The sequence below is a fragment of the Balaenoptera acutorostrata genome, chromosome 10 (genome assembly GCF_949987535.1).
Source record: "Balaenoptera acutorostrata chromosome 10, mBalAcu1.1, whole genome shotgun sequence".
In the NCBI taxonomy this organism is placed as follows: domain Eukaryota; kingdom Metazoa; phylum Chordata; class Mammalia; order Artiodactyla; family Balaenopteridae; genus Balaenoptera; species Balaenoptera acutorostrata.
The window spans coordinates 43788401-43811913 of record NC_080073.1 but is presented as its reverse complement, the minus strand read 5'-3'; the positions used below and the strand labels follow the sequence as shown (position 1 = coordinate 43811913).

The 23513-nt window shown below is 41.0% G+C and overlaps 1 protein-coding gene across 3 annotated transcripts in view; it reads left to right on the top strand.

The window, feature by feature from the left end:
• The window catches only part of SCN10A (sodium voltage-gated channel alpha subunit 10), a 74803-nt gene that overhangs the window by 6028 nt on the left and 45262 nt on the right, over window positions 1-23513 (top strand). For all 3 annotated transcript variants that reach the window (XM_028168854.2, XM_028168853.2, XM_007191455.2), the window contains exons 4-10: window positions 12630-12758; window positions 13347-13438; window positions 15620-15841; window positions 16239-16302; window positions 20661-20802; window positions 20945-21142; window positions 21845-22015. In XM_028168854.2, coding sequence (XP_028024655.2) covers window positions 12630-12758; window positions 13347-13438; window positions 15620-15841; window positions 16239-16302; window positions 20661-20802; window positions 20945-21142; window positions 21845-22015 — 1018 coding nt within the window. The remainder of the gene's footprint in view (window positions 1-12629; window positions 12759-13346; window positions 13439-15619; window positions 15842-16238; window positions 16303-20660; window positions 20803-20944; window positions 21143-21844; window positions 22016-23513) is intronic.

The following is a 23513-nucleotide window of genomic DNA, read 5'->3' as shown; positions in this document are numbered from 1 at the left end:
AAAGAGAAAGAGATGCAGAACTAAGAACAAATGGTCCTGGAACATATTCCGAAAATAACCCATGAATGAAGCTGTTGGCTTGTATACCTCAAAGTGACCATAAAATTCCTGAGATTATTCTATCTCCCTGGGTTAATGATAGAATCTCTGTAGTTTCAGACTGTGAGGCCTTTCCAAAAACATTCTTCACCAACCCATCTGGGACGGTTGCCCCCTGCCCAGCTCAAGCAGGGCATATTTTTGGTATAATAACAGGAGCTTTGTAGAGCTTTCTCTTTTTCCAACTTTTTAATTTTTGTCTTTTGCTGACTATAAATTAATACATGCTACAATAGAAAATATGTTCCATTTCTATTAATAAATTAAAGAAGAAAAATCAAGTGGTCATATTAATTGATGCTGAAAAGTCATTTGATAAAGTTTGATATCTGTTTATGATTAAAAATTCTTAGAAAAGTAGAAGTAGAAGGGAATTGCTGTACTCTGATAAAGGGTAACCACTTTAAAGAAAGGAGTAAACATCATACTTAATTGTGAAACACAGCAAGCTTTCTCTTTGAGATCAGAAGGAAAAACAGCAAAGATCTCTGTTACATCAGTTGTATTCAGCTTTGTAAAGGAGATCCTAGCCAGTGTAGTAAAGCAAGGAAAAGAAATAAAAGGTATAAGAATAAGAAAAGAAATATGTATAAAATAGATAAGTAATAAGAACCTGCTGTATAAAAAAATAAATAAATAAAATTCAAAGAAAAAAATAAGAAAAGAAGTACCAAAGATGCCGTGATTTATAGATAATATAATTGTGTACATAAAATAGCCAATGTAATCTAGAGGTAAACTATTAGAATTAATAAGAGAGTATAGAAAAGTAGCTAGGTACAAATTAATATACATAAATCAATTGTATATATACTAGCAACAAACAGAAAATAAAATAGTTTTTAAGAATACCATTTACACTGGCAGTTAAAAATATCAAGTTTCTAGAAATAAGACTATCAAAGTATGAGCAAAATCCCTACAAAGAAAATTATAAAAATATTAAGTAATATTACAGAAAACCCAATACATGGAGAGATATATTGTATTCTTAGATTCAGTCACAATATTGTAAGGCTCCCCAAAATGACTAATAAATTTAACGTGATTCCAATCAAAATCCCAACAGGCTTTTTTAATATAACTTGACAAACTGACTCCAAGATTTATATGAAAATGCAAAGAGCCAATTATAGCCAAGGCACTTTTGAGACAGAAAAACAAGGTAGGAGAAAATAATGTGCTCTACTGGATATCAAGATTTACTATAAGCTCTAATGATTGAAACAGTATGCCATTGGCGTAAGATTAGTCAGACCAGTGGAACAGAATAGTTGGCCCATAAACAGGCCAATGCACATACAGACCTTGAATTGGTGACAAAAGTGGCACTGCAAAACAGCAGGGAAAGGGCAGTCTTCAGTAAATGATGCTGAAGAATTAGGAATCCCAGCAGAAAAATTACATTGAACATCCAACTTTACGCCAAACACAAAAATCAGTTCTAGGTGGATTAAGATCTAAATTTCTTTGTGAAAGACAAAGACATCAAGCTTTTTGAAGGTTTAAAAAAAAAAACTAAAAAAGCAAAAACAACAAAAACCACAGAGAAGTCTCATGACCTCAGGTTAGGGAAAGATTTATTACATATGATATAAGAAGCACTAACCACAGAGGAAAACACTGATACATTTTAGGATGTTAAAATTAAGAATTTCTGTTCATCAGAAGACAACTTTATGAGAGTGAAAAAGGAAGCCTACTGAGTAGAAGATATTTGCAACACATATACCTCAAAAGTGTTTACATCCAGAATAATGAGCCCCTACAAATAGATTAGAAATGTGTCAGAGCAACCAACTGGAAAATGAGCAAAAAATTAAATAGATATTTCATAAAAGTAGAAATCCAAATAGTCAATAAACATATGAAAATATTCTTAACCTTTTTCTTAAGGAGATGTGAATAAAATCACACTGAGAGATTATTATACCCTCATCAGATGAGGAAAATTCTAAATCATGACAGTACCAAATATTGAGAAAGATATGGAGCAACAGAAACTCATATCTTTCTGGTGGGAATGTAAATTTGTACAACCTCTTTGGAAAGCAGTGAATATTATCAAATAAAGGTGAAAACACACATACACTGTGATCTTTTAATTTTACTGTTAGGTACATACACTCAACAGAAATATGTACTTATGGGCACCAGGATACAGCTCCAAAAAGTTCATGAACATTCCCCATAAAAGTCAAAAATGGGAAACAACCAAAATGTCCATAGATTTTTGAATATATTAGATATCTGTTATATTCTTAAAGGGGGATAATGTATAGCAATGAATATGAATAAACTATACCTCCACACAACACCAAGAATGAGTCTTAAGAACATAATATTGAACAAAAAAAGCCAGACACAAAAGATTACAAAAATATAATTCCATTTATATGAAAATTCAAAAACAAGCAAAACTTAACTATTTTGTTTAGGAATGCATACTCAGGAGGTAAAAATATAAATTAAAAAGGCAAGAAAAAAATACCAAAAATTAGGATAGTAGTAACCTCTAGGGCAGGAGGTTATGGGTGTTCAAAATGTTCCATTTTGTGACATGACTAGTTGTCACACAGCTACTCTGGACTGAATAGTGTCCCCCCAAATTCATGTGTTGAAGCCCTAATTGCCCCCCATGTGACTGTACAGGAGAAAGGGCCTTTAAGGAAGTGATAAAGGTTAAATAAGGTCATAAGGGCAGAGCTGTGACCCAGTAGACCTGATACCTTTATAAGAGAGGAGTGGACACCAGAACTCTCTCTCTACCATGTGAGGACACAGCCAGAAATAGCCGTTAGCAAGCCAGGAAGAGGGCTCTCACCAGAACCTGACCACACTGGCACCAGCCCCTAGAACTGTGAGAAAATAAATATTTGTTGTTTAACTACTCAATCCTATGGTATTTTGTTATGGCAGCTTAAGCTGACAAATACACAAGCATTCATTTTACAACTGATTTTTGTTTCATGTGTATTTTCATTATGTATGTTACATATCATAATGAAAAGCTTTAAAACAAAGTAAATTTAAAATAAATGACCATTGCATTAAATACAGAATACTGAAAAATATGTCAGAAGACAGTAACTATATAGATAAATTGCTGTTAGAATTGTAGTTTATTCTCTCTCTCTCTCTCTTCTCTCTCTCTCTCTATATATACACACACATATATATATACTAAGATGATATAGCATGTAAAATTTCTATTCTTTTTAACTTCTAATGCAAAACATTTTCTATCAAAAGTAAGAGCTATTTGGGGATTCTGGTTAAATATGGAAGATAGCATGAATATGTTTTACCCCAACCCTCTCAAAATGCCAATGAAATGACAGCATGGGAATAAGAACAGTATAAATATACAAGAACAAAGAGAAGTAGAAAGGAAAGCACAGAGGACAAAAGATGTCAAAACAATCTCAGAAGACCGCAATTGGGTAGAGGATGGTAAATGACTCAGCAGATGGGGGCTTGTTAAATGACAGTGCCTGCAGAGAGGGATAAAAATGAGGATCAAGGCATTTTACCCCCTAAAACTCCAGAGGCCCTGAAAATGTTGACATGGTACAAATAGCAAAAACTGGGACTAGAAAGAGGGAAGAACATGGGAGCAGAGGATGTTCACTTATTGTCGCTTCTATAGTAGCAAGAAATTAAAGAGTATTCTTTAAAGTTGATACATCAAGGAATGAAAAATAATTACATTTAACAGTACAAAGGTAAGCAGGAAAAAGATATTATTAATACAATCAGATGATGGATAAAACAGAGGGAAAAGGAAAGAGAATTAATGGAAATAAGAGATATTATTTAAAGAGATAGCATAGTAAAGGCAATGTATTACATGGTTTTGATTATAATTATAAATGTATATTTTAAGGCAATACCAGAACTAAAATAAAAACTCTTCTAAATTCAGAATCATACAGAAAAAAATAAAGCAAATAAAAAATATCAGACAATGAAATATTTTAAAAACTATTAAAAACATAACACAAGGACTTCCCTGGTGGCACAGTGGTTAAGAATCCGCCTGCCAATGCAGGAGACACAGGTTCGAACCCTCATCTGAGAAGATCCCACATGCCATGGAGCAACTATTAAGCTCGTGCGCCACAACTACTGAGCCTGCGCTCTAGAACCCGCGAGCCGCAACTACTGAAGCCCGCTTGCCTAGAGCCCGTGATCCGCAACAAGAGAAGCCACTGCAATGAGAAGCCCGCGCACCGCAACGAAGAGTAGCTCCCGCTCGCCACAACTAGAGAAAGCCTGCACGCAGCAATGAAGACCCAATGCAGCCAAAAATAAATAAATAAATTTTAAAAAACATAACACAAAGTAATATAAACAAAGATCAAATAAATCTATCATGTCAATAAATATAAATGGATTTGACTCATCTGTTTAAAAAAAAAGTCATGTTATATAACAAAGCAGTATTGAACTCTACGTTGACTAAGAAATATACCACTCAAAGTGATACAGAAAGGTCAAAATTAAAGAATGGGCAAGGATATAGGCAACGACAAACAGAGCAGGAGGCATGATCTTAACATCAGAGAAGGTAGAATTTAGGCCAAAAATTATTAAACAGGACAAAAATGACACTTTGTAATGCTAAATAATCCATAAACAGTAATGTATATTTTTGCAACAAATAATGTGGCAACAATGTTTATAAACCAAAAATTATATACAAGACAAGAATAAAATAGACAAAAATAGACAAGAATATTGTAGGGATAGTGAAATGTAATTAATTTCTTTCAGCCCTATGACAGATCAAATGTATACAAAAGTATGTAAAGATACAGGTAACTGGAGTAACATAGTAAGATAGATCTAATTAATATCTTTCAAACTATATTCCCTGAAAAATAACTGTACAAATTGACCAATATTAAACAACAAAACCTTAACAAGATCCAAAAGGTAAAATAATAAAGAAAATATTCTCTGATCACACTACAATAAAATGAGAAAATAATAACAAAATTAGAAAAAAAAAGAGACCTTTCCACTTGATAATTTTTAAAACCTCTTTTAGAGAACTCTTAGATGGAAAAAAAAACCAAACTAAAATTATAGAATTTCTAGGGAAGAAAAAAATTTTTAAGAACACTATGTATGTATGTATCCATTTCATATATATTTTACTGCTATCTAACATTCCATAATATATTCTCCTGTATTTCCTTCTGAAAGTCATAATATTTCTTTCTACATTTAGATAATTCATCCTCCCAGACTTTTGTGTGTATGTGTATGATATGTGATAGGCTTCTCATATTTTTCCATAAAGATTATTCCAACACCAATTTTAATAGATTATCATTTCTCTAGTGGTTCCTTCTACTACCTCTGTCATGCACCAGATTCCCATGCATACTCAAGTCTGTTTTCCTAGTAAGCTATTTGTCACTCCTTGAGTCAACACCATACAATCTAAAAGCTTTATAGTAAGATTTGACCTGGTTGATCATAACACCCCTCCTTATTTGTCTTTAAAATTATCTTGGTTCTTCCTGTTTCTTTACTTTTCCATATCAATTTAAGGGTCAGATTTTCAAGTTCTTGTCTTACAACTCTGTTGAAACTTTGATTGTAAATGCATTGAATTTATCTATTACCACAGGGAGAACTGCCACATTGACATATATAATTGTATCTCCCAATATATATATGCCTTCTTTTATATTCCTCCGTAACATTTGACACCTTCTATAAAGTTCTTATATATCCTGTCTCTAGGTACATTATCATTTTGCTTGCCCTTTTGAATATTTATTTTTATTGCTAAAATAAATTAATGTTATTAAATTTCTGTACATTGGTTTTGCATTCAGCAACCTTGCAGAACTCTTTAACAATTCCTATTTAAACAAGTGTATCATCTGCAAATAATGATGAACTTGTTTCTTCCTTTATGATTCTTTTACCACTTGTTTATTTTTCCTGTCTTATTGAACTCGCCAGGACTTTCATCACAGTGCTGAACTGAAGCTATAATAGTGAGCATATTTCTTTTGTTCTTGATTCTAAATAATATGCATCTAATATTTCACTATTATCATGATAACTATGGGATTCTCATAATTACTCCTTATCAAGTTATGGGAATTTCTTTTCACTTCTAGTTTAAGAGTTTCATTTTGAATGAGTGTTGGTTTTTATCAATATTTCTGTATTTATTAAGATTATCAAATAGTCTTTTATCTGTTAATATAGTAGGTTACATTAATAAATTTGCTAATCTCTGTTAATGGTTCTAGCTTAATCAATGCTAGATTCAGTTTGCCAGCATTTCATTTGACCTATCTTGGTAAATGAGGCTGACTTATAATCTTCTCTCATAAGCTGTCCCTTTGGGTTGCTTTTCCATCCCTCTGCCTCACTGTCTTCTTTCTCTGTTGTCCCTGAGAACTCCAAATTCTCACTCTGTTCTGCAGAGCAATTCAGCTCTCTATCCCCTGCAGCGTTTCTCGATAAGTGATAGAAGGATCTCTACTGGTCACTAGAAGTCTCTCAGTAGCCTCTAAAACATTTGACAGAGTCAGAAGAAAAAGCAATGCAATCATTTTATGCACAGATAATTTAAAAATCTGAAATGTAAGATTATTTGTAATTTACATAGAATTTCTGACTTTTCATGTTCTTTAGAGCAGTGTATGAACTTCAAGGACTGACAGTTCATACTGGTTAACATGGAGTTAATCATGGGTACTTTATCTTAACGTATTTTATTGTCCTATGACATTACATTTACATTTGTTAAACTTGCATTTCTCATCTTTACCATTACATAATATTACAATTCAGAAAATGAACCATCATTTCAAAAGTGGTTTGCAGAAATATAACAATAGTGATGAAAATAGAAAAATAAATCCTATAAGTAATGAATGGACCCTGTCACAAACATAAAGCTTGAATCTGTATGTCATGAGACAAGTGGGCAATGGATGTGGATAATCTCACAAAAGCAGATCAAAAATAAATAAAAAAACAGGGAGCATGACAATGAATAATGATAATTAAATTTTATTGGATCAATGAGCCTTTTATTCTAGTACCTAAGTTATTATCTCAACATTTTATCAAGTAATAATAGAAAGCTACCAAAACTTCCATATTATTTTCTAATAAAGTTTATCAACCTCACTTTTAAACCAACTGACTATCTCTAGTACAAATATAAAATAAGGATTTCCAGTACAAAATTGTCAAAATTCGATGTTAAAGTTGAAAGACATGAAAACCATAGAGTCATCATTTGCCCTCATAGCAAAAACAAGCACAATTATACCCTTGCCAGTAAGATATGAAACCAGCTTCAAAATCAATGACAAATATTGTAGTTGGAAAAAAAGCGAGAAATAATCGATAGAATTCCTTCATCAGAAATATTGGATTTCTTATAATGTGACTGGCATTTAAAAATCAATGACTGTTATGTATGTAAACAAGCAGACATTGTACTTTATAGTTGAATAAAATTGTGAATAAATCAGTTGTCAGTATAGTTTCACCATATATGTGAGAGAAGTGGTCAATGACTTTTTGTCCTATTTATCATGAAGCTGATTTGAAAAGACGAGATTTCTGATTTAATTAAAGATTAGTTTGTAAACTATGAAACAGAGTTAAAAAGGGACGTTAGCTTCTACACCAATGTTCATAGCAGTATTATTCACTGTAGTCAAAAGGTTGTTTCCAAATGTCCCATCAACAGATAAATGGGTAAATGTCCATCAACAGATAAATGGATAAACAAAATGTGGTATGTGCATACAACAGAATATTCAGCTTGAAAAATGAATGAGATTCTGATATATGCCACAACATGGATGAACCTTTAAAATATTATGCTAAGTAAAATTAGCCAGACACAAAATGGACTAATATTGTATGATTCCACTTATGTGAGGTACCTAGAATAGGCAAATTTATGGAGACAGAAAGTAGAACAGAGGTTGCCAGGGAGCAGGGGAGGGAGGAATGGGGAGTAGTTGTTTAATGAGTACAGAGTTTCTGTTTGGGATGATGAAAAAGTTCTGGAGATGGATAGTGGTTATGGTTGCACAATTTTGTGAATGCACTTATTGCCACTGAATTGTATACTTAAAGGTGGGTCAAAGTAGTAAATTTTATATGTATTTTACCACAATTAAAAAGAAAAGATAGTTGAATTGATATTGAAGAAGCTCCAGCTAGATGGTCAGCAAGGAAGGGCATCGCTATACCAATGGAAGATGTTGCTTCCAATGTGGTATGTACATTATTTGTGAAAATAGCAAGGGTCCATAGCATACTTCCAGACCCTGATTCGCTGTTGAGGGACATCATGGAAGTTGTGATTACAAACTGATTGTGGCCACTTAGTGTATGTTTCTTCAGCCTACAGGGCTGAAACAAGTGAGTACAGGATGCTTTTCTACACTGAATTGCTCTGGCTGGCAAGCAAGAAAAGGTTTGCAGTGTTTTCCAGCAAGGAATTAAATCTTTTAAAATGACTATTTCTGTGAATACACATGGCATGTCTCAGTAATACATTTAGGATTTTGAATAGTCTGGATCTTTGACTTCAGGGCCTAAATATCAGAATTTTTAAATGATTAGACATCATGACTTCTTAAAACTGAACAGTGGTGCAAATGGCTCAGAGGCTGAGAGTTTGACTTTTCCCCAGTACCAATGATTTTCTTCATTCATCAGGAAAAACACTTAAGATATGTCTTTGCATATTAAAAATCACATCCAAATGCTACAACTGAACATGCAGAAATACCTTGTGAGCCAAATGTCACCAGAGAGAGGATGGGACTCCATCAGCTGCTGTCTCCCAAGCTGAGACCTTTAACCTTCTAGCTTTCAGCGGCACTAAGCTGGGACACTTGTCCTCTGGTGAAACACTGAAAATAGTCTTTGGAGAGAACTCTCTCCATAATTTCTGGATCTGCATTTGACCTGAAAGGCCAAAATATCTGTCAAAGCTTCCCAACAACCTATAATTCTGAGTTAAGATTTTCTAATTTAGAAAACATAAAGAGTGGGGGGAAACCCGACAAGCTATGGCAGCTGACAGCTCAAGCAGCTACCCAGCCAGATATAGATTTCTTTGTGAATGATTTCAAACACTATTTCTCCTCTCACAGATAGGAAAGAAACATTACTGCTATGCACTTTTAAATTTGATTTTTACTTTTATTTAAGATATACAGATCCATGGTTTAAAAGGTCACATAGCTCCATAAAGATTATAACAAAAACAGCAATTTCATGTTTCTCATCTCCTCACACCTAATCCCATATTTCCAGAGGAAACCACTCTCACCATTTGTTTACTGCTTTCTTCTGATACCTCTCTAGCTCTAAAAATATACTCAGACTACTATTTTTTTTAATTTTTCCTCATTAGATATTATCTATTAGCTTTCTGTTATGGAAAAAAAAAGGGATTAGGTCCACATACAAACACTCATTTTCTCTCACACTCCTCTTCCCATTATAGTTATATCATAATTTTTGGTTAGATAATCAGACAATATGTACATTGTCTGACTACATATATGATTATATAATAGTATTGCTAAGCAAATACTATTCATAGCTGTATCATGCAGTATACTTTTTGCACAATGTTTTTGCTTTCTCTGGAGTTAATAAGAATTTCATTTCTTCAATTGCTCAGTTTTCTGTATATTTATCACTAAATTCTTCTCCAGAGGTTTAATTATTGCTTAAATTTACTTGAATGTATCAGATTATCCATCAGTTTCCATTTTTCTTGGGGAAATCCTTCTTAGAGTCCCACAACTCCTGCCTCAATCTGGTCTAGATGTTCCCTAGGCCTGATGTACAGCTCTTTTCCAGAGATTTTTCCTTGTCCATCCTCTTTTGGATTCCATTTGTCACTCCCCTGCATCCCATATCTTCCTCGTTATTGTTTACTTCCTTGTTTTGGTGGAACATATCCTCTGGTAACTTTCTTAGATGGGTAGATGGGAAATAAATTTTCTGAGACTTGGCATATCTTTATTCTACCCTCATCTAAACAGTTTAGCTGGGGAAACAACTATAAATTAGAAATTATTTTCCTCAAAATTTTGAAGACATTGTTCTACTGTCTTATAACCTCCAATTTTGCTATTAAGAAATCTGACGGTATTTTGATTCTCAATCTTTTGTATGTGACCTGTGATTTTCACTCCTTCAGAAAAAGTTAGGCTCTTCTCTTTGTGTACAGTGTTCTCAAATTTTGTGATGTTGTGCCTTGATATGAACCTTTTTCATTCATTTTCCTGAACACATGGGTATTTTAGCTGAATATTTAGATCCTTCAGTTTAGGGAAATTTTCTTATATTATTTCTTTGGTAATTTTCTCCTGTCTATTTCCTTCTCTATTTCTTTCTAGATCTCCTATTTTTTTTTTTTTTTTGGCCACTGCACAGCATGTGGGATCTTAGTCCCCTGACCATGGATTGAACCCATGCCTGCTGCATTGAGAGAGCGGAGTCTTAACCACTGGGCCGCCAGGGAAATCCCTAGATCTCCTATTAATCAGACATTGTACCTATTAGTCTAATTCTCTAATTTTCATATTTTTAATCACATCTTATTTATTTCTTTTTGTTCCACTTTCTGTGAGATTTCCTCAACTTTATTTCTAGCCCTTATATTAATGTTTTACTTTTTTTATCATATTTTTGTTTTCAGAAGTTCTCTTTTGTTCTTTGAATATTCTTGTTAGAGCCTTCTATATGTATCCAGTATCTTCTCATCTCTTAACTCTCTAAAAATATTAATGATAAGGGTTTTTTCCTGACTCTTCTTCTTCGATCTGCATTGTCTTTTTTTCTTTTTCTTTCTTTCCTGTTTAGTTCTTTTAGTCTTTGGTGTTAGAAGTAGCCTTCAGATTCCTGATGCTCATTGGCTGGCTGTCCATATTAAAAGTGCAGCAACTTCTTGAGCTGTTAACCTGACTCACAGGCTTCTAGGAACTTACTGAGGGGAAGAAGTGGGTGGGTGGGAAGGTTGTCTGCCTTTTAGTACATATGTAAATTTTTCCTTTATACCCCTGTTTCAGGATGCAACTCTCTCCCTCTTGTTCAATCCAGTCTATTTCCAGATCAGAGGAGGCAGTTCCTCCCTGAATGGTTGGTGTGGAGTGGGATTTAGAAAGCCCAACTGCTTCTTGTAAAGATTTTCAAACTGCCCTTTTAGCCCCTCTTGCCACTGTCTCCCCAGGCCCCACTTTCAGAGGTATTTAGCATCCCTAAGTCCTAAGCAGCTCTGCCATGTGGGTTGGCTTGCTTCTGGAAACTCCCTACTTCCAGCTAAGGTTTCAGCTTTCTAGGGTCTGCTCTGTCAGTTACCACTCATTCGTGTTCACTCTAATTTCCAGAGTGCTGTTATGTTCTCCATTATCATTGCCCTAGTGAATTTATGCTTTTTAAAAAATTCTTTTTACTATCATTTAAGAAGGATTTCCAAAAGGTTGGAGGTAAATACATGTCTTCAATCTGCCATATTTAATCAAAAGTCTTTTCATTTTTCATACCAGGGTTTACATTTAGAATTTTATAATTTAAAAAATGTGATGTATCCAAAATTAGGTGTGATTTATTCATGCATCTGAATCTCTTTGGTCGGTGGTTCCAAAAGGGTAGTTCCTCAGGCCATCCTGGGAACTTGGGAGAAATACAAATTCTTGGGCCCTACCCCAGACTTACCGAGTCAGAAACTCTGGACGTGCAGCCCAGAAATCAGATACTTGAACAAGCTCTCCAGGGGGTCAGATGTGTGCTAGAGTCTGAGAACCACTGCTGTTGGTGATGGAGGGATTCTGAACACTTGAGAAACACTACCCTACTCTCAACCTAAGCTTCAGATCCATCTCTTCAAATCCAAACCCACAAAGTGCCCAGCAGAGTGGCTGTTTTGAGATGACTTCCTCTAACAGGATCCATCCTCCTGAGAAAATGTGTGTGAACTCTGATGCTTTTTTCTTCCATGACACCTAGTTGTTTACTGCCTTAGACAGTAAACAGACCAGGACCCCTGAGGCCAGAAATGCTGGCAGACCAGGCACGGTATGAGAAGAAAAGAGTCAGAAGTAGAGAAGTTTGGAGAGGAGAGTTGTAGTTGGGCCTCCTCCCTCTTCCATATTTTCAGCCATCAACAAGTTGAGAGAGGAGTTGCCAGCTTCCCTCAGGGCAGAAAGCCTCGGGGAACCTCATGGAACAGGAGGAACTTTGTTCTGAACCTCATGGTGCCAGAGGTTCTCACCTGCCATCGCCCTCTGCCTACCTTCAGAGCAGCAGAGGCTGCCGATCATCCCACCCCACCCGTATGTGTGACTCTGAGTTCCTCCGCCTGCGTCTCATCTCCCTACCTTCCCTTCTTCCCCTTCCCCACCTTGGAGATGATCTTTGCACGTTCTCCTTTGGAACAATCACAGCCGCTGTCCCTCTGAGCTCTCTCCAAGGCACAGTTAATACTCCCTCTCCACCTTCCCTCCGAGGTATGTCTTCACTGTCATTTACACCTTTGAAGCCTTGATAAAGATACTGGCAAGAGGATTTTGTCTAAATGAGTTCACTTACCTGCGAGATCCTTGGAACTGGCTGGATTTTAGTGTCATCACCCTGGCGTGAGTATTTCTCCACACTGACGTGTATGTGCATCTGTGTAGGGCTTGTAGGTGTGTCCAGGCTGCATTCTGGGGGTGTTTCCTTATCTCTGTCCAGCTTCCTCATTCGGGACTGTGTGGCTTAGGGTTTCTTTGCCAAAGACTGTTGCTTTGGGAGTCATTTTCTAGGGTTAGTCCCATACACTCAGGGAGAAGTTGGAGACCTCAGATCTGAGCTGATAACTGGCCTGTCTAAGTGGATCAGACAAGGCTCAGCCTTGTACCTACCAGATATGAAGGTCTTTACCTGAGAACCAGTGCCTGAGAAGACTGGTTGGCCACGCCCACATGCTTGAATATCCATCCACACATGTAGCACATGGAGCCTTTTAGATCACAATGCATCTTCTCAAAGGGGCCATTCTGGAAAATATTGCCTTAATTAAATCAGTGTTCATGTCAGTCTATAAGTGGAAGTGCTAGTAGATTCTCAGTGTCTGTTCTGGGTCCTTCCTAGGCTGGTGTTACCCAAAATTGTCCTTATTTATGCTGCATTAATTCCCAAGTACCTCTTCTTGCAGAGATGCTGACTGACTTCTGGTCCTACAGGTATGTTGGTGAAGCCATAGATCTCCGAGGGATCTCAGGCCTGCGGACGTTCAGAGTCCTTAGAGCTTTAAAAACAGTGTCTGTGATCCCAGGTGAGCCGCTATAACCAGCACATTTACTCATAGAGCTTATGTTGGTTTCCAAAGCCTAATGTCCCACTTTGATTTTCACAAGAGCCCTATAAATTTCCGGGACATGGACTACTGTCCCCATTTAAGAGACAAAGAAACTGAGGCCCAGAGAGTAGAAAACACAATACCAAATCCTCATCACTAGAGGCATTTGTGACTTGGAAACCTCATGTCCTGATTCTCAGCCAACACTCTGTCCACAGTACCCCATGGTGTCCATAAAGGACAAGAAGGTCAAGTCCTCATTTTATGTTCTCATTGTGGGGTTCAGGCAAGCCTCCAGTCAGATTCTCATTTATACTTTAAACCAAAATGTAAACTTGGAAACAGTGAAGAAGGAAAAAGGCAGTCCTAGGCTCTGATGAGATCTTCCCCATTTCCATGGATCTGAAAATTTGGGCCTCAGCCCTGTCTTTGGACCCACAGAAGAGAAAATAATTAGACAATTCTTGATTACAGACAATTCAGAAACAAAAATAGTGTACCAGGGCTCATCTTACCGGGCCTCCAATAAGTAGCCCAGTGATACTCCTCATCTCCCACTGGGTTGATGGAGGGGATAGTGAGGCCAGAGACCAGGTAACAGTGCTGAGATGGGACTCAGTGCTTCTCCCTTGTGGCCTGATGGGTTATCTCCCCTCCCTCACCCCTGAGAACCCATGCCCTCATCTGGGAAACAGAAATACTCACGCTAGAGTGGAAGTCCCTTTCCATGGTTCTGTGACTAGTTCTGCAGGGAACGACTGAAAAGTCTTTGCCAACTTCCACTGGACAAGCTTCTTCATGAAGAAAATCACAGCAATAAGTAGTCAGTTCTGCTGCTTGGTACCTCTCTCACCTACTCCCAGCCAGGAAGACCCTGAGTCTTGTTTACAGGACCTGGCCTGTCCTGACCCTCCTCCTCTCCCTGCCTCATCTCTCTCCTGTACCCACCTCACACCACATTCCAGAATCTGCCTGTGGTTTCACAGACACTCAAAGCTTTTGCTCATTGCCCAGTCCTGGGCCATGCTGCTCCTCTGTCAGGAAATCCCTCCTCCTCTCTTCACTCAACTCATATGCATCCTCAGGGCTCTGCCACACTCTGACCTCCTCAAGGAGACTCCCTGGTCCTTCCCATCTTCCCCACCCTCCACCCCATCCTACCCCCACTCCCAGGCTTCTGTGAGGGGCTGTTCCTCTGTGTGCCCACCTGCTCAATAATGCTATGGAGTTTCCCCTCACTCATCAGACAGCCCCACCACAGGCCAGTGCCTTAACCATTGCTCGGCTCCCAGAGGGGACCACATGGGGCAGGGGGTGCTCAGTGGGTTATTTGTTGACCAAAATGACAATGCAAGGCTAGATCGCAGTCTGCTTCCCTGGTCAGAGCTCTTTCTGTTACTTGGGAAGCTGCTTTCCCGAAGAAGGTGATTTCCTTTGCCAGAGCAGAAAATCATCTTTCCTTAAACAAGCAGGGGCCCCATCTTTGCTGCTAGCTGTGCTCCTTCTCAGAGTCTCTGTTTCTTCCTAAGTGACTCTCAGTGTCTCTCATGGCTTCACACTGTTATGTTCATTTCTGTGTCTTGCATCTCTGTCTCATTCTATCTCCCTTGCATGTCTCTCTCTCCCCCTCCCTCCCTCCTTCCTTCCTCCTCCTCCTCCTCCTTTTCTCTCTTTCTTTCACTCACACACACACTCACACACACACTCTCACACACACTGAGGTATGTGTGTCCCCAGCCTTGAGCTGCCTCCCAGGACTGAGATAAGGACAGAAAAACAGATACCAAATGACTGGAATGAAGTTAGTAGCCTCACGCCTAGTGTAGTGCTTGGAACATAGCAGGTACTCATCAATTATTTTTTAAATTAAATTGCTACTCTCCAGAATTTATTAGCTTTAAGATGAAATGCATTGCCTGGATCTCAGTTGCTTCATCTTTACAATGGGACAATAATCTCTGCCTGCCTGCCTCTCAGGCTTATTGCAAGGTTCAGATGAGAAACTGGGCTTGGAACTGCCCTAGAGTTTGTAAAATACCTCACACCTGTGTGTAGTGAGAGGGTAGGATGGCTAAGATGCAAGCGTGCCAGGCATACGTGTGTGTTCTGTGTGTGGCACCTCATCCACATGAGAGTATCAGTGTCATCTTCCCACAGGGCTGAAGGTCATCGTGGGAGCCCTGATCCACTCGGTGAGGAAGCTGGCTGACGTGACCATCCTCACCATCTTCTGCCTGAGTGTCTTTGCCCTGGTGGGCCTGCAGCTCTTCAAGGGCAACCTCAAGAACAAATGTGTCAAGAATTGCACAGTTGTCAACGAGACGACCAATTACTCTTCTCATGAAAAACGGGAGTGGAATTTCTGTCATAGGGACCCAGGTCTGGTTGGCAGGGGGTGTGAAGCTCCTGCATACCTGTATAGACATATATTTTGATTCCTCTTTTCTGCTGAAATGCTTCTCATGAGTTGTGTTTTACTTTTGGGCTCCCCATTCTCTGTTGCCAAATTTCCTTCTACAAGGAAATGAGCTATAAATCCAGAGGCAGGTCATTCTTCCTCTGCTGGAGGAGGCTCAAAGCTGAAGCCACTGCTCAGCTTTTCTCTTCCCAGATGAGACATTTCCCTTCCAGGCGTCCCAGCATATCCAATGAGGGCAGGTGGCCAAGGGCTCTCTCCTCACTCCGGCAGAAGACTCAGGAGTTGCTTTCACCACTCAAGGCTTGAGTTGAGGGTTGAGAACCATGTGAGGCTTTCACTTCTTCCTTTATTTTGCAGATTTCTACACCAACAAACCAGGCACTTCTGATCCCTTACTGTGTGGCAATGGATCTGATTCAGGGTGAGTGCCCAAGCCATGACATAGCACCAATGCCCAGCAGCCCTTTCTCCTTCTTGTCATCAGCTTTTTCTGGGTGAAGCCTGGGTTGCAAGTCCTGAGGAAGATGTAGAAATTAATAAGTCATGGCCTCTGCCATCCTAGGCTCATGAGGAGGGAGTGTATGAGTTAGTTCTTGCTGTGTAACAAACAACCCCAAGATTTTGTGGCCTAAAACACCAGCCATTTACTTAGCTCAGGATTCTGCAGATCTGCACATTGAGCTGAGATCAGCCTGCTGTTCTTCTGATATTGACTGGGCTCATTCATGCATCTGCAGACAGTGGACAGATTAGCAGGGGTCTGGCTGATCTAGGATGGCCTCAGCTGGGGTGTTTTGTCTCTGCTCTGTGTGGTCTCTCACCCCCCAGCAGACTAACCCAGGCTTATTCTTCTAGTGGAGGCAGGATTCCAAGAGAAAGAGTGGAAGTGTTCCAGGTCTCTTGAGGCCTAGGCTTAGAACTGGCATAATGTCACTTCTGTTGCATCCTATTGACTAAAGCAAGGCACAGGCCAGTCCAGATCCAAGGAATGGGGGAATAGACTCCACCTGTTGCTGGGAGAACCTGCAACATCATATTAAAAGGGGTGTGGAGACAGGGATGGGAATAATTGTGGTCATTTTTGCAAACAATCTGCCCCAGGAAGGAACCAATATTTATTAAATATGTTTTGTATCAAATGCTCTACATTTAATTACAACTCTATCACATGGGATTCATTATCCTCACATAGCAGAGGAAGAAACACATGCGTCAGACTTTGCAGTTTCAAATTCTTACAGGAGCTAGACACATAACAACAAATGTGAGGAGTAGGCTGGGTGGGAACCATGGTCATGAGAGTTCATGCCACATCTAAAGGGGTAGCCATTTCTCAGTTCAGCTTTTGGTTGTCATGTGGAAATGTGGGTCCACTGTTTCCAGATCGTCCAAGATTTTAAAAGAGAGACAGGAAATTTCAATTTTTATGTAAACTCTCTTAACTATAAACATTGGCTACCAATCTCAGAAAATGTCTACATATTGTGGGCCAAACAAAATATTTCAGCAATGCAAATTCTAGCTAGCAATCTGCCAGTTTGTGAGCTCTGATGCATATACATAAAGATGCTATGCTGTGAAGTACCAGTGCTGTCCTAGGGGCTCCCTGGGCTGGGGAAACACAGTGAGGTGATGGTGTGAGGCAGGGAGGATGTCAGGGAAGGTGTCCTAGAGGTGGTGACTGAGGTGAGATTGAAGGGCAAACAGGATGTCTCCAGGCTGGATGAACAAGAGATGGTTTGGATGGAGCCTTTAGATGGCAGAACAGAATGTGAGACAAAGCAAAGGGGTAGGGGGACCCTCAGGTCTGCCTGCTGCTTTGACCACGAGAACAGGTGTGAGCAGAAAGAGATCAGGCAACAGATCAGAAAGACTCATCCCTCCCATCTCCATGGCGAGGGGGTCTGGAACCCCGAGCCCACACAACCCCCTCCCTGAGTGGCTAACAGCCCTATATTGCACAAGTGGAGTTGGGTGGGAACTTTATGGAGTTCTGCCTTCATCAGCTCCCCAGGAAAACAATCTCAGCTAGAGCTGAGGGGTGGGACTAACAGGAGAATTTGAACAACACAGGCCCCTTGGCCTCTTTCTTCACGAATGCACTTAGCATTTGGTTCTTGAGGTCAGGAAGAGGGTTGTTCTGATGTCAGTTTTCATTTGCCTTTGACTTAAATTGAAACCGAGGACCCGTCAGTGTCCTCCTCCTGTCTGGATAATGGCATTTCTCATGAGGATGGTTCCACAGTAGCCCATGCACTGACTGTGGTAAAGCTGTGGGGTCCATCCACGGGGCCCCCCTCCAACTCCGAGAGAGACCAGCTATCCTGCTGCATAGGTCCTGGCCAGGCGGGGAAGGAGTGGATAGGGCTGGGATGTTAAGTAGAGGCCAGCTTAGATGACGGGCAGAATGAGCCCTGACAGGCATGCTGTGAACACCGAACCTGGGTTCTGTGCTGAGCTGCAGAGAAGCCAGAGCCCTGAGCAAAAGCCCTCACTGACCAGTGACACTGCAGGGAGAAAGTCCAGGGTCTCAAAGTGGAGAACAAGTACCAGGAAATACTTGATGATTTTCAGCATTCTTTCACATACATTATTCTAGTCCATCTTATTGGTAGCTTCAGATTAAAAACACCAAGAAATTTATTTCTGCATTTTACATACAATGTTTGCTATGCTGAAGGCACCTTGCAAGAGCCTTTGCACTGTGGTCTCATTTAATTCTCTGAGCAGTTAGCTGTTGATGTGTAACAGCTATAGTGGTGTTCTACGGCAGACATAGAAATAGGCTGCCCTTAGTATTAACTAGCAAACCTACAAGTAATGGGTTAACTAGCTCCTTGGGAGAGCAGAACCAAGAGACTTTCTTTATATGTGGGTCTACAGAGTCTGGAAACTCGCAAATCTCCAACCAAGGTTGGAGACAGAATTGGGATTTAGTTATAATGAAGTTGTCAGGCCCTAATCAATTGTGTGGGTTCCTGGATGTGTGTTTGTATGAATGTCTGGAATAAGAAGACCCCCCAGGGTTGGTGTTGGTGGAGGAATCCTGAAGTAGAATCCCGAACTACAAAAAAGGCGTTACTGTCTCCTCAACCAGGCCATCTCACTGGGGTGCAGGGGAGCACTCACATGCCTCAAGCTTAGAGATGCTTCCCGATACCAACTCACCCTCTTATTATGAGAGAGAGGGCAGTGCAGCCCTCCCCATCCCAGTGCTCACCAGGCAGTCATCTTCAATTTGGCCTTCCTTCATAGGTCAGTCTTCATAAACTACTTGACAGTTATATTTCTCCTTTTAAATAAATCCATTGGCATCTGTGTGCTTTTAGACAGCTGACTTCTTCTCTCTGAACCCCGGCTTCCACATCTGTTTTTTAAAAAAGGATTATTGAGATGATTAAATTATAGCATTTGTAAAGCACTTAGGAGAGAGAGAGGCACACAGTACGTGCTCAGTTATTGGAAAGTGGTGTTTTGATCGTTGCATGTAATTGGTCAGTGAACTTGGCTAATTGTGAGTCCTCCTTTGAAAGACAACTCTGCAGGTGATGCCAACTGGCTCAGGTTTTACTGACTCTGTCTCCCCTAGTGTCAATTTGCAAAGAGCTCACCATCTTATGGGGTCATGTCTGGGCAGCCAGCTAGCCTTCTCCAGGCAATTTCCCTTTGCATGAAACTGACGTGAAGGTATTATGTTACCAGGGTAGGGTGGGGCGGGGAGGGGGTGGTACCTCTTCTAGGGCCCGAGATGAGCTCTTGTCTAACACTCAGAAATGAATCGTAGGGACTTCCCTGGTGGCACAGTGGTTAAGAATCCGCCTGCCAATGCAGGGGACACGGGTTTGATCCCTGGTCTGGGAAGATCCTAGATGCTACGGGGCAACTAATCCCGTGTGCCACAACTACTGAGCCTGCGCTCTAGAGCCCGCGAGCCACAACTGCTGAGCCCATGTACCACAACTACTGAAGCCCGTGCACCTAGAGACCATGCTCCACAACAAGAGAAGCCACCGCAATGAGAAGCCTGCGCACCGCAATGAAGAGTAGCCCCTGCTCGCCACTAGAGAAAAGCCCGTGTGCAGCGACGAAGACCCAACGCAGCCAAAAAAAAAAAAAAAAGAATCGTCTGAGGAAACATGTGCATATTGACAAAATAAAAGACTTTTTTGTAAATGAGTGCTTGAGCAGACAGCAGCTGGGTAGGGAACCCAGGAGAACTGCTCTGCCTTGTGGCTCGCGGTCTCAGGATTTATGGAGGTGGGGTTAGCTTTCTGGGTTGTCTCTGGCCAATCATTTTGCTTGTGCCCATATTTGGTCTGACTCAGGGCCCTTCCTGGCTGCACACACATCTCTCAGTCAAGACAGTTTCCATCACGAGGGTTTCTGGGAGGTTTGCAGGACTATTATGGGTTGGCGCCTCCTCCGTCCTTTTTTCCCCTCCCAAATTCTTCTGGTTGGTTTTGGCGGCAGCTTGTTGGTTCTGTGTTCCTTATTGAGACCTCTTGTTGTGAGACAACTCACGTAAGCGGTTCTAACCTGGCCAGGATGGGTGGTTTGAGTCAGTAATTCTCTAACATTATCGTCCCCATTTAATGGGCAAGAGAAACTGAGACCTAAAGAGACTGAATGTCCAAGGTCACTCAGCTAATAAGAGGTAGGCTAGGCCTTGAACTCCAGTCTTTGACTTCAAACCCTCAGGTCTTCCCACAGCCCTGGACTGTCTTGCCCCCAGTAAGTGGGAGGCTGTGCAATTGACAACCTTCTCTGTTCTTGCTGCAGCCACTGCCCTGAAGGTTATTTCTGCCTTAAAACATCTGACAACCCAGATTTTAACTATACCAGCTTTGACTCCTTTGCTTGGGCTTTCCTCTCACTGTTCCGCCTCATGACACAGGATTCCTGGGAACGCCTCTACCAGCAGGTATTGATCTGCATGTCCCCATATAGACGGTTGGAGGCTGGGGCATTGGCTGCATGGCTACATTCTTCCTGGAGGACCCTGACCATGTCAGGGGCCCAAGTTCTCTAGGTACAAGTCTCTCTTCTTTCTTTTGAATCTGCAGACCCTGAGGGCTTCTGGGAAAATCTATATGTTTTTTTTTGTGCTTGTTATCTTCCTGGGATCTTTCTACCTGGTCAATTTGATCTTGGCTGTGGTCACCATGGCATATGAGGAGCAGAACCAGGCAACCATTGATGAAATTGAAGCCAAGGAGAAGAAGTTCCAGGAGGCCCTTGAGGTGCTCCGGACGGAGCAGGAGGTCAGTGAGGGGTGGATCTTTGTGAAATCTGTTGCAGGTTGTACATTGTTGGGCAGATATCTGGACTAGCCTCTTAGAGTAAGACTGTCACTTCAGGGAACCATAGGAAGATTCATCTTATCTCAGGGACCATCTTAGGTTAGATTTTCACAAAAAAAAAAAAGAATGAAGAGCCTGTGCAAGTGATTCACTGAGGGGTGCTCTTAGGAGGAGACTGAAGGAAGCAGGATGGGACAGGGGAAGAATTAAACAAGGAAGTGGCCTCAGCTAGATACTACCTTTGGCCTGATCTCATGGGGAGCTCCAGGGCATGACTTGTTCCACAGGGTTATCCCTACCTGGAGGCAAGAACGCTGGCCCTTTGTACCTCCATACTTGCTCCAGCCAAATGTATAGTCAAAGAAAGTTTTCTGCAAATCCTGCGGCTGTAACCCATTAGTAACTAACATTCAAGCAGCCTGAGATGAGGGTACTGACCTGGTAAAAGAGATCTGGACAGGGCATCAACAGAGTTTACTACAGGGTGTGAATGAGGGAGGTGACCCAGAGGTGACTCTTCCTGCCATGTCTCAATCCAACCACCACCCAGGTCCTAATCCTGATCTCCTCTGGTTTAGATGCCATCTCCTCTGTGACACCCCATGTCTGGGGGACATACATTTATGCTAAGCTCATCCAGATACTGCTGTTCTCTCCTTTCAGGTGCTGGCAGCCCTGGGGGTTGACACAGCCTCTCTCCACTCCTACAATGGATCCCCTTTGGCCTCCAAAAATGCCAGTGTGAGAAGGCACAGAATGAAGCCAAGGGTGGCAGAGGGCTCCACAGACGACAACAAGTCACTCCAGTCTGAGTCTTACAACGAGCACAGAATGGTAAGGGGCTCAGGTTTGTGCCTTAAAGGTGACCCACCTTTCCAGCTGCCATGGACAGTATGCTGAAGTGGGAAGAGGTTTGTAGCAGAGAGATATCTGGAGGCACAGAGACTAGGAGGATGTTTTGATAATCCACACCCTGCCCGCCATGCCTCCCAACCAATGGTGGCCTAAACTAGGACAGGGGCATTATGGATGGGGAAGAGGGTGGATTATAAAGACTTTTATGGGGACTTGAGGGAATCAACAAGATTGGGGCTGTGGAATGTTGAAAAAGAAGGGAGAAGTCCAAAATGCCTCCCAGGTTTCCAGATTGGGCAGTTAGGTAGGTGGTGATTCTAAGGCAGTAGCACTGGAGAAGAACCCTGGATTGTAGGTGACCTTGAACATGATGACCTTGAGGTGTCTGTGGACCTGTGGACATCAAGGGTCAGCTTCCTTCTGACACTCTGATCTGCAGTTCTGGAGCAGGAGTGGGGTCCTTGTTCGTGGTGCTGAAATCATTTACAAGCTTCTTTCTGACCTCATGCCTCAGCCCCTGCAGCTCAAATTCTCACCTACTGTTGGCACAGGAGATCCCAGCACCTGTCTCTGTGATAACAATCCAACCTGGGAATAACTACAGTACCTCACTTCAGACCCTGTAGCAATTCTCCCCACCATCATAACCCGCTACCTCCTACTCCAAGATTCCCTGTACTCACCAAGTTTCCTCCCACCAGCTCCTTCTCCTTTGAAAGTCCTATGTACCCCAAATATACCCTTTCCACAGGCCCTTTGTGGTAGAGTAGATCCCACCATAACAGTACGGGAAAGGGGATCAACATGGCTATTTTTCAAGGCTGCTGACACTCACTTCCCTCCCGATCTCTTTTCCTTGTGCTCCTCTGAAGGATGTTCTACTTTCTGGAATAGGATCTCTACAACCCCAGACTTCTGTGTGCATGGACATACACAGACACACTCCCATGCACACTGACCTCAGTGTCACCGACACTTCAACATTTATCAGAGTCTGTGCCCTTCCCTTTCTTGCTCTGCCTCTTTTGAGCAGCACCTGATATGGACAGGGCACAGTTCAGAAGCTGTTTCAAAGGGGATTTGACTAGGGCTCTGACAACCATGGAACAGGATGAATCACAGCTTCCGTGGACATGTCAGTGACACTCTGAATTGGGCTTTAATTTCTCCTATTCAGTCAGCCTCACACAGATTAGCACTTGGATGTCCAATAGTTGCCTGGTGTGTGTCTGTGTGCTTGTGTCTCCAGCTAGGTTTACCTTCAAAAGGAAAAAGAGGAACCATGTTTTGTTAATTCAACAACACTGGGTGCTTGGTATAAAGAGTTGACTAAAACACAGTCCACTTCCCAAGGACTTCCATTTGGGTGGAAGAGGAAGATATAAAAATAGCTGTGTGTTGAGTGCTTTATTAGGGACACATAGATGGTGTTTGGGGAATAGAAGAGGAAACATCTACTCTTATGAGGGCGAGGGTG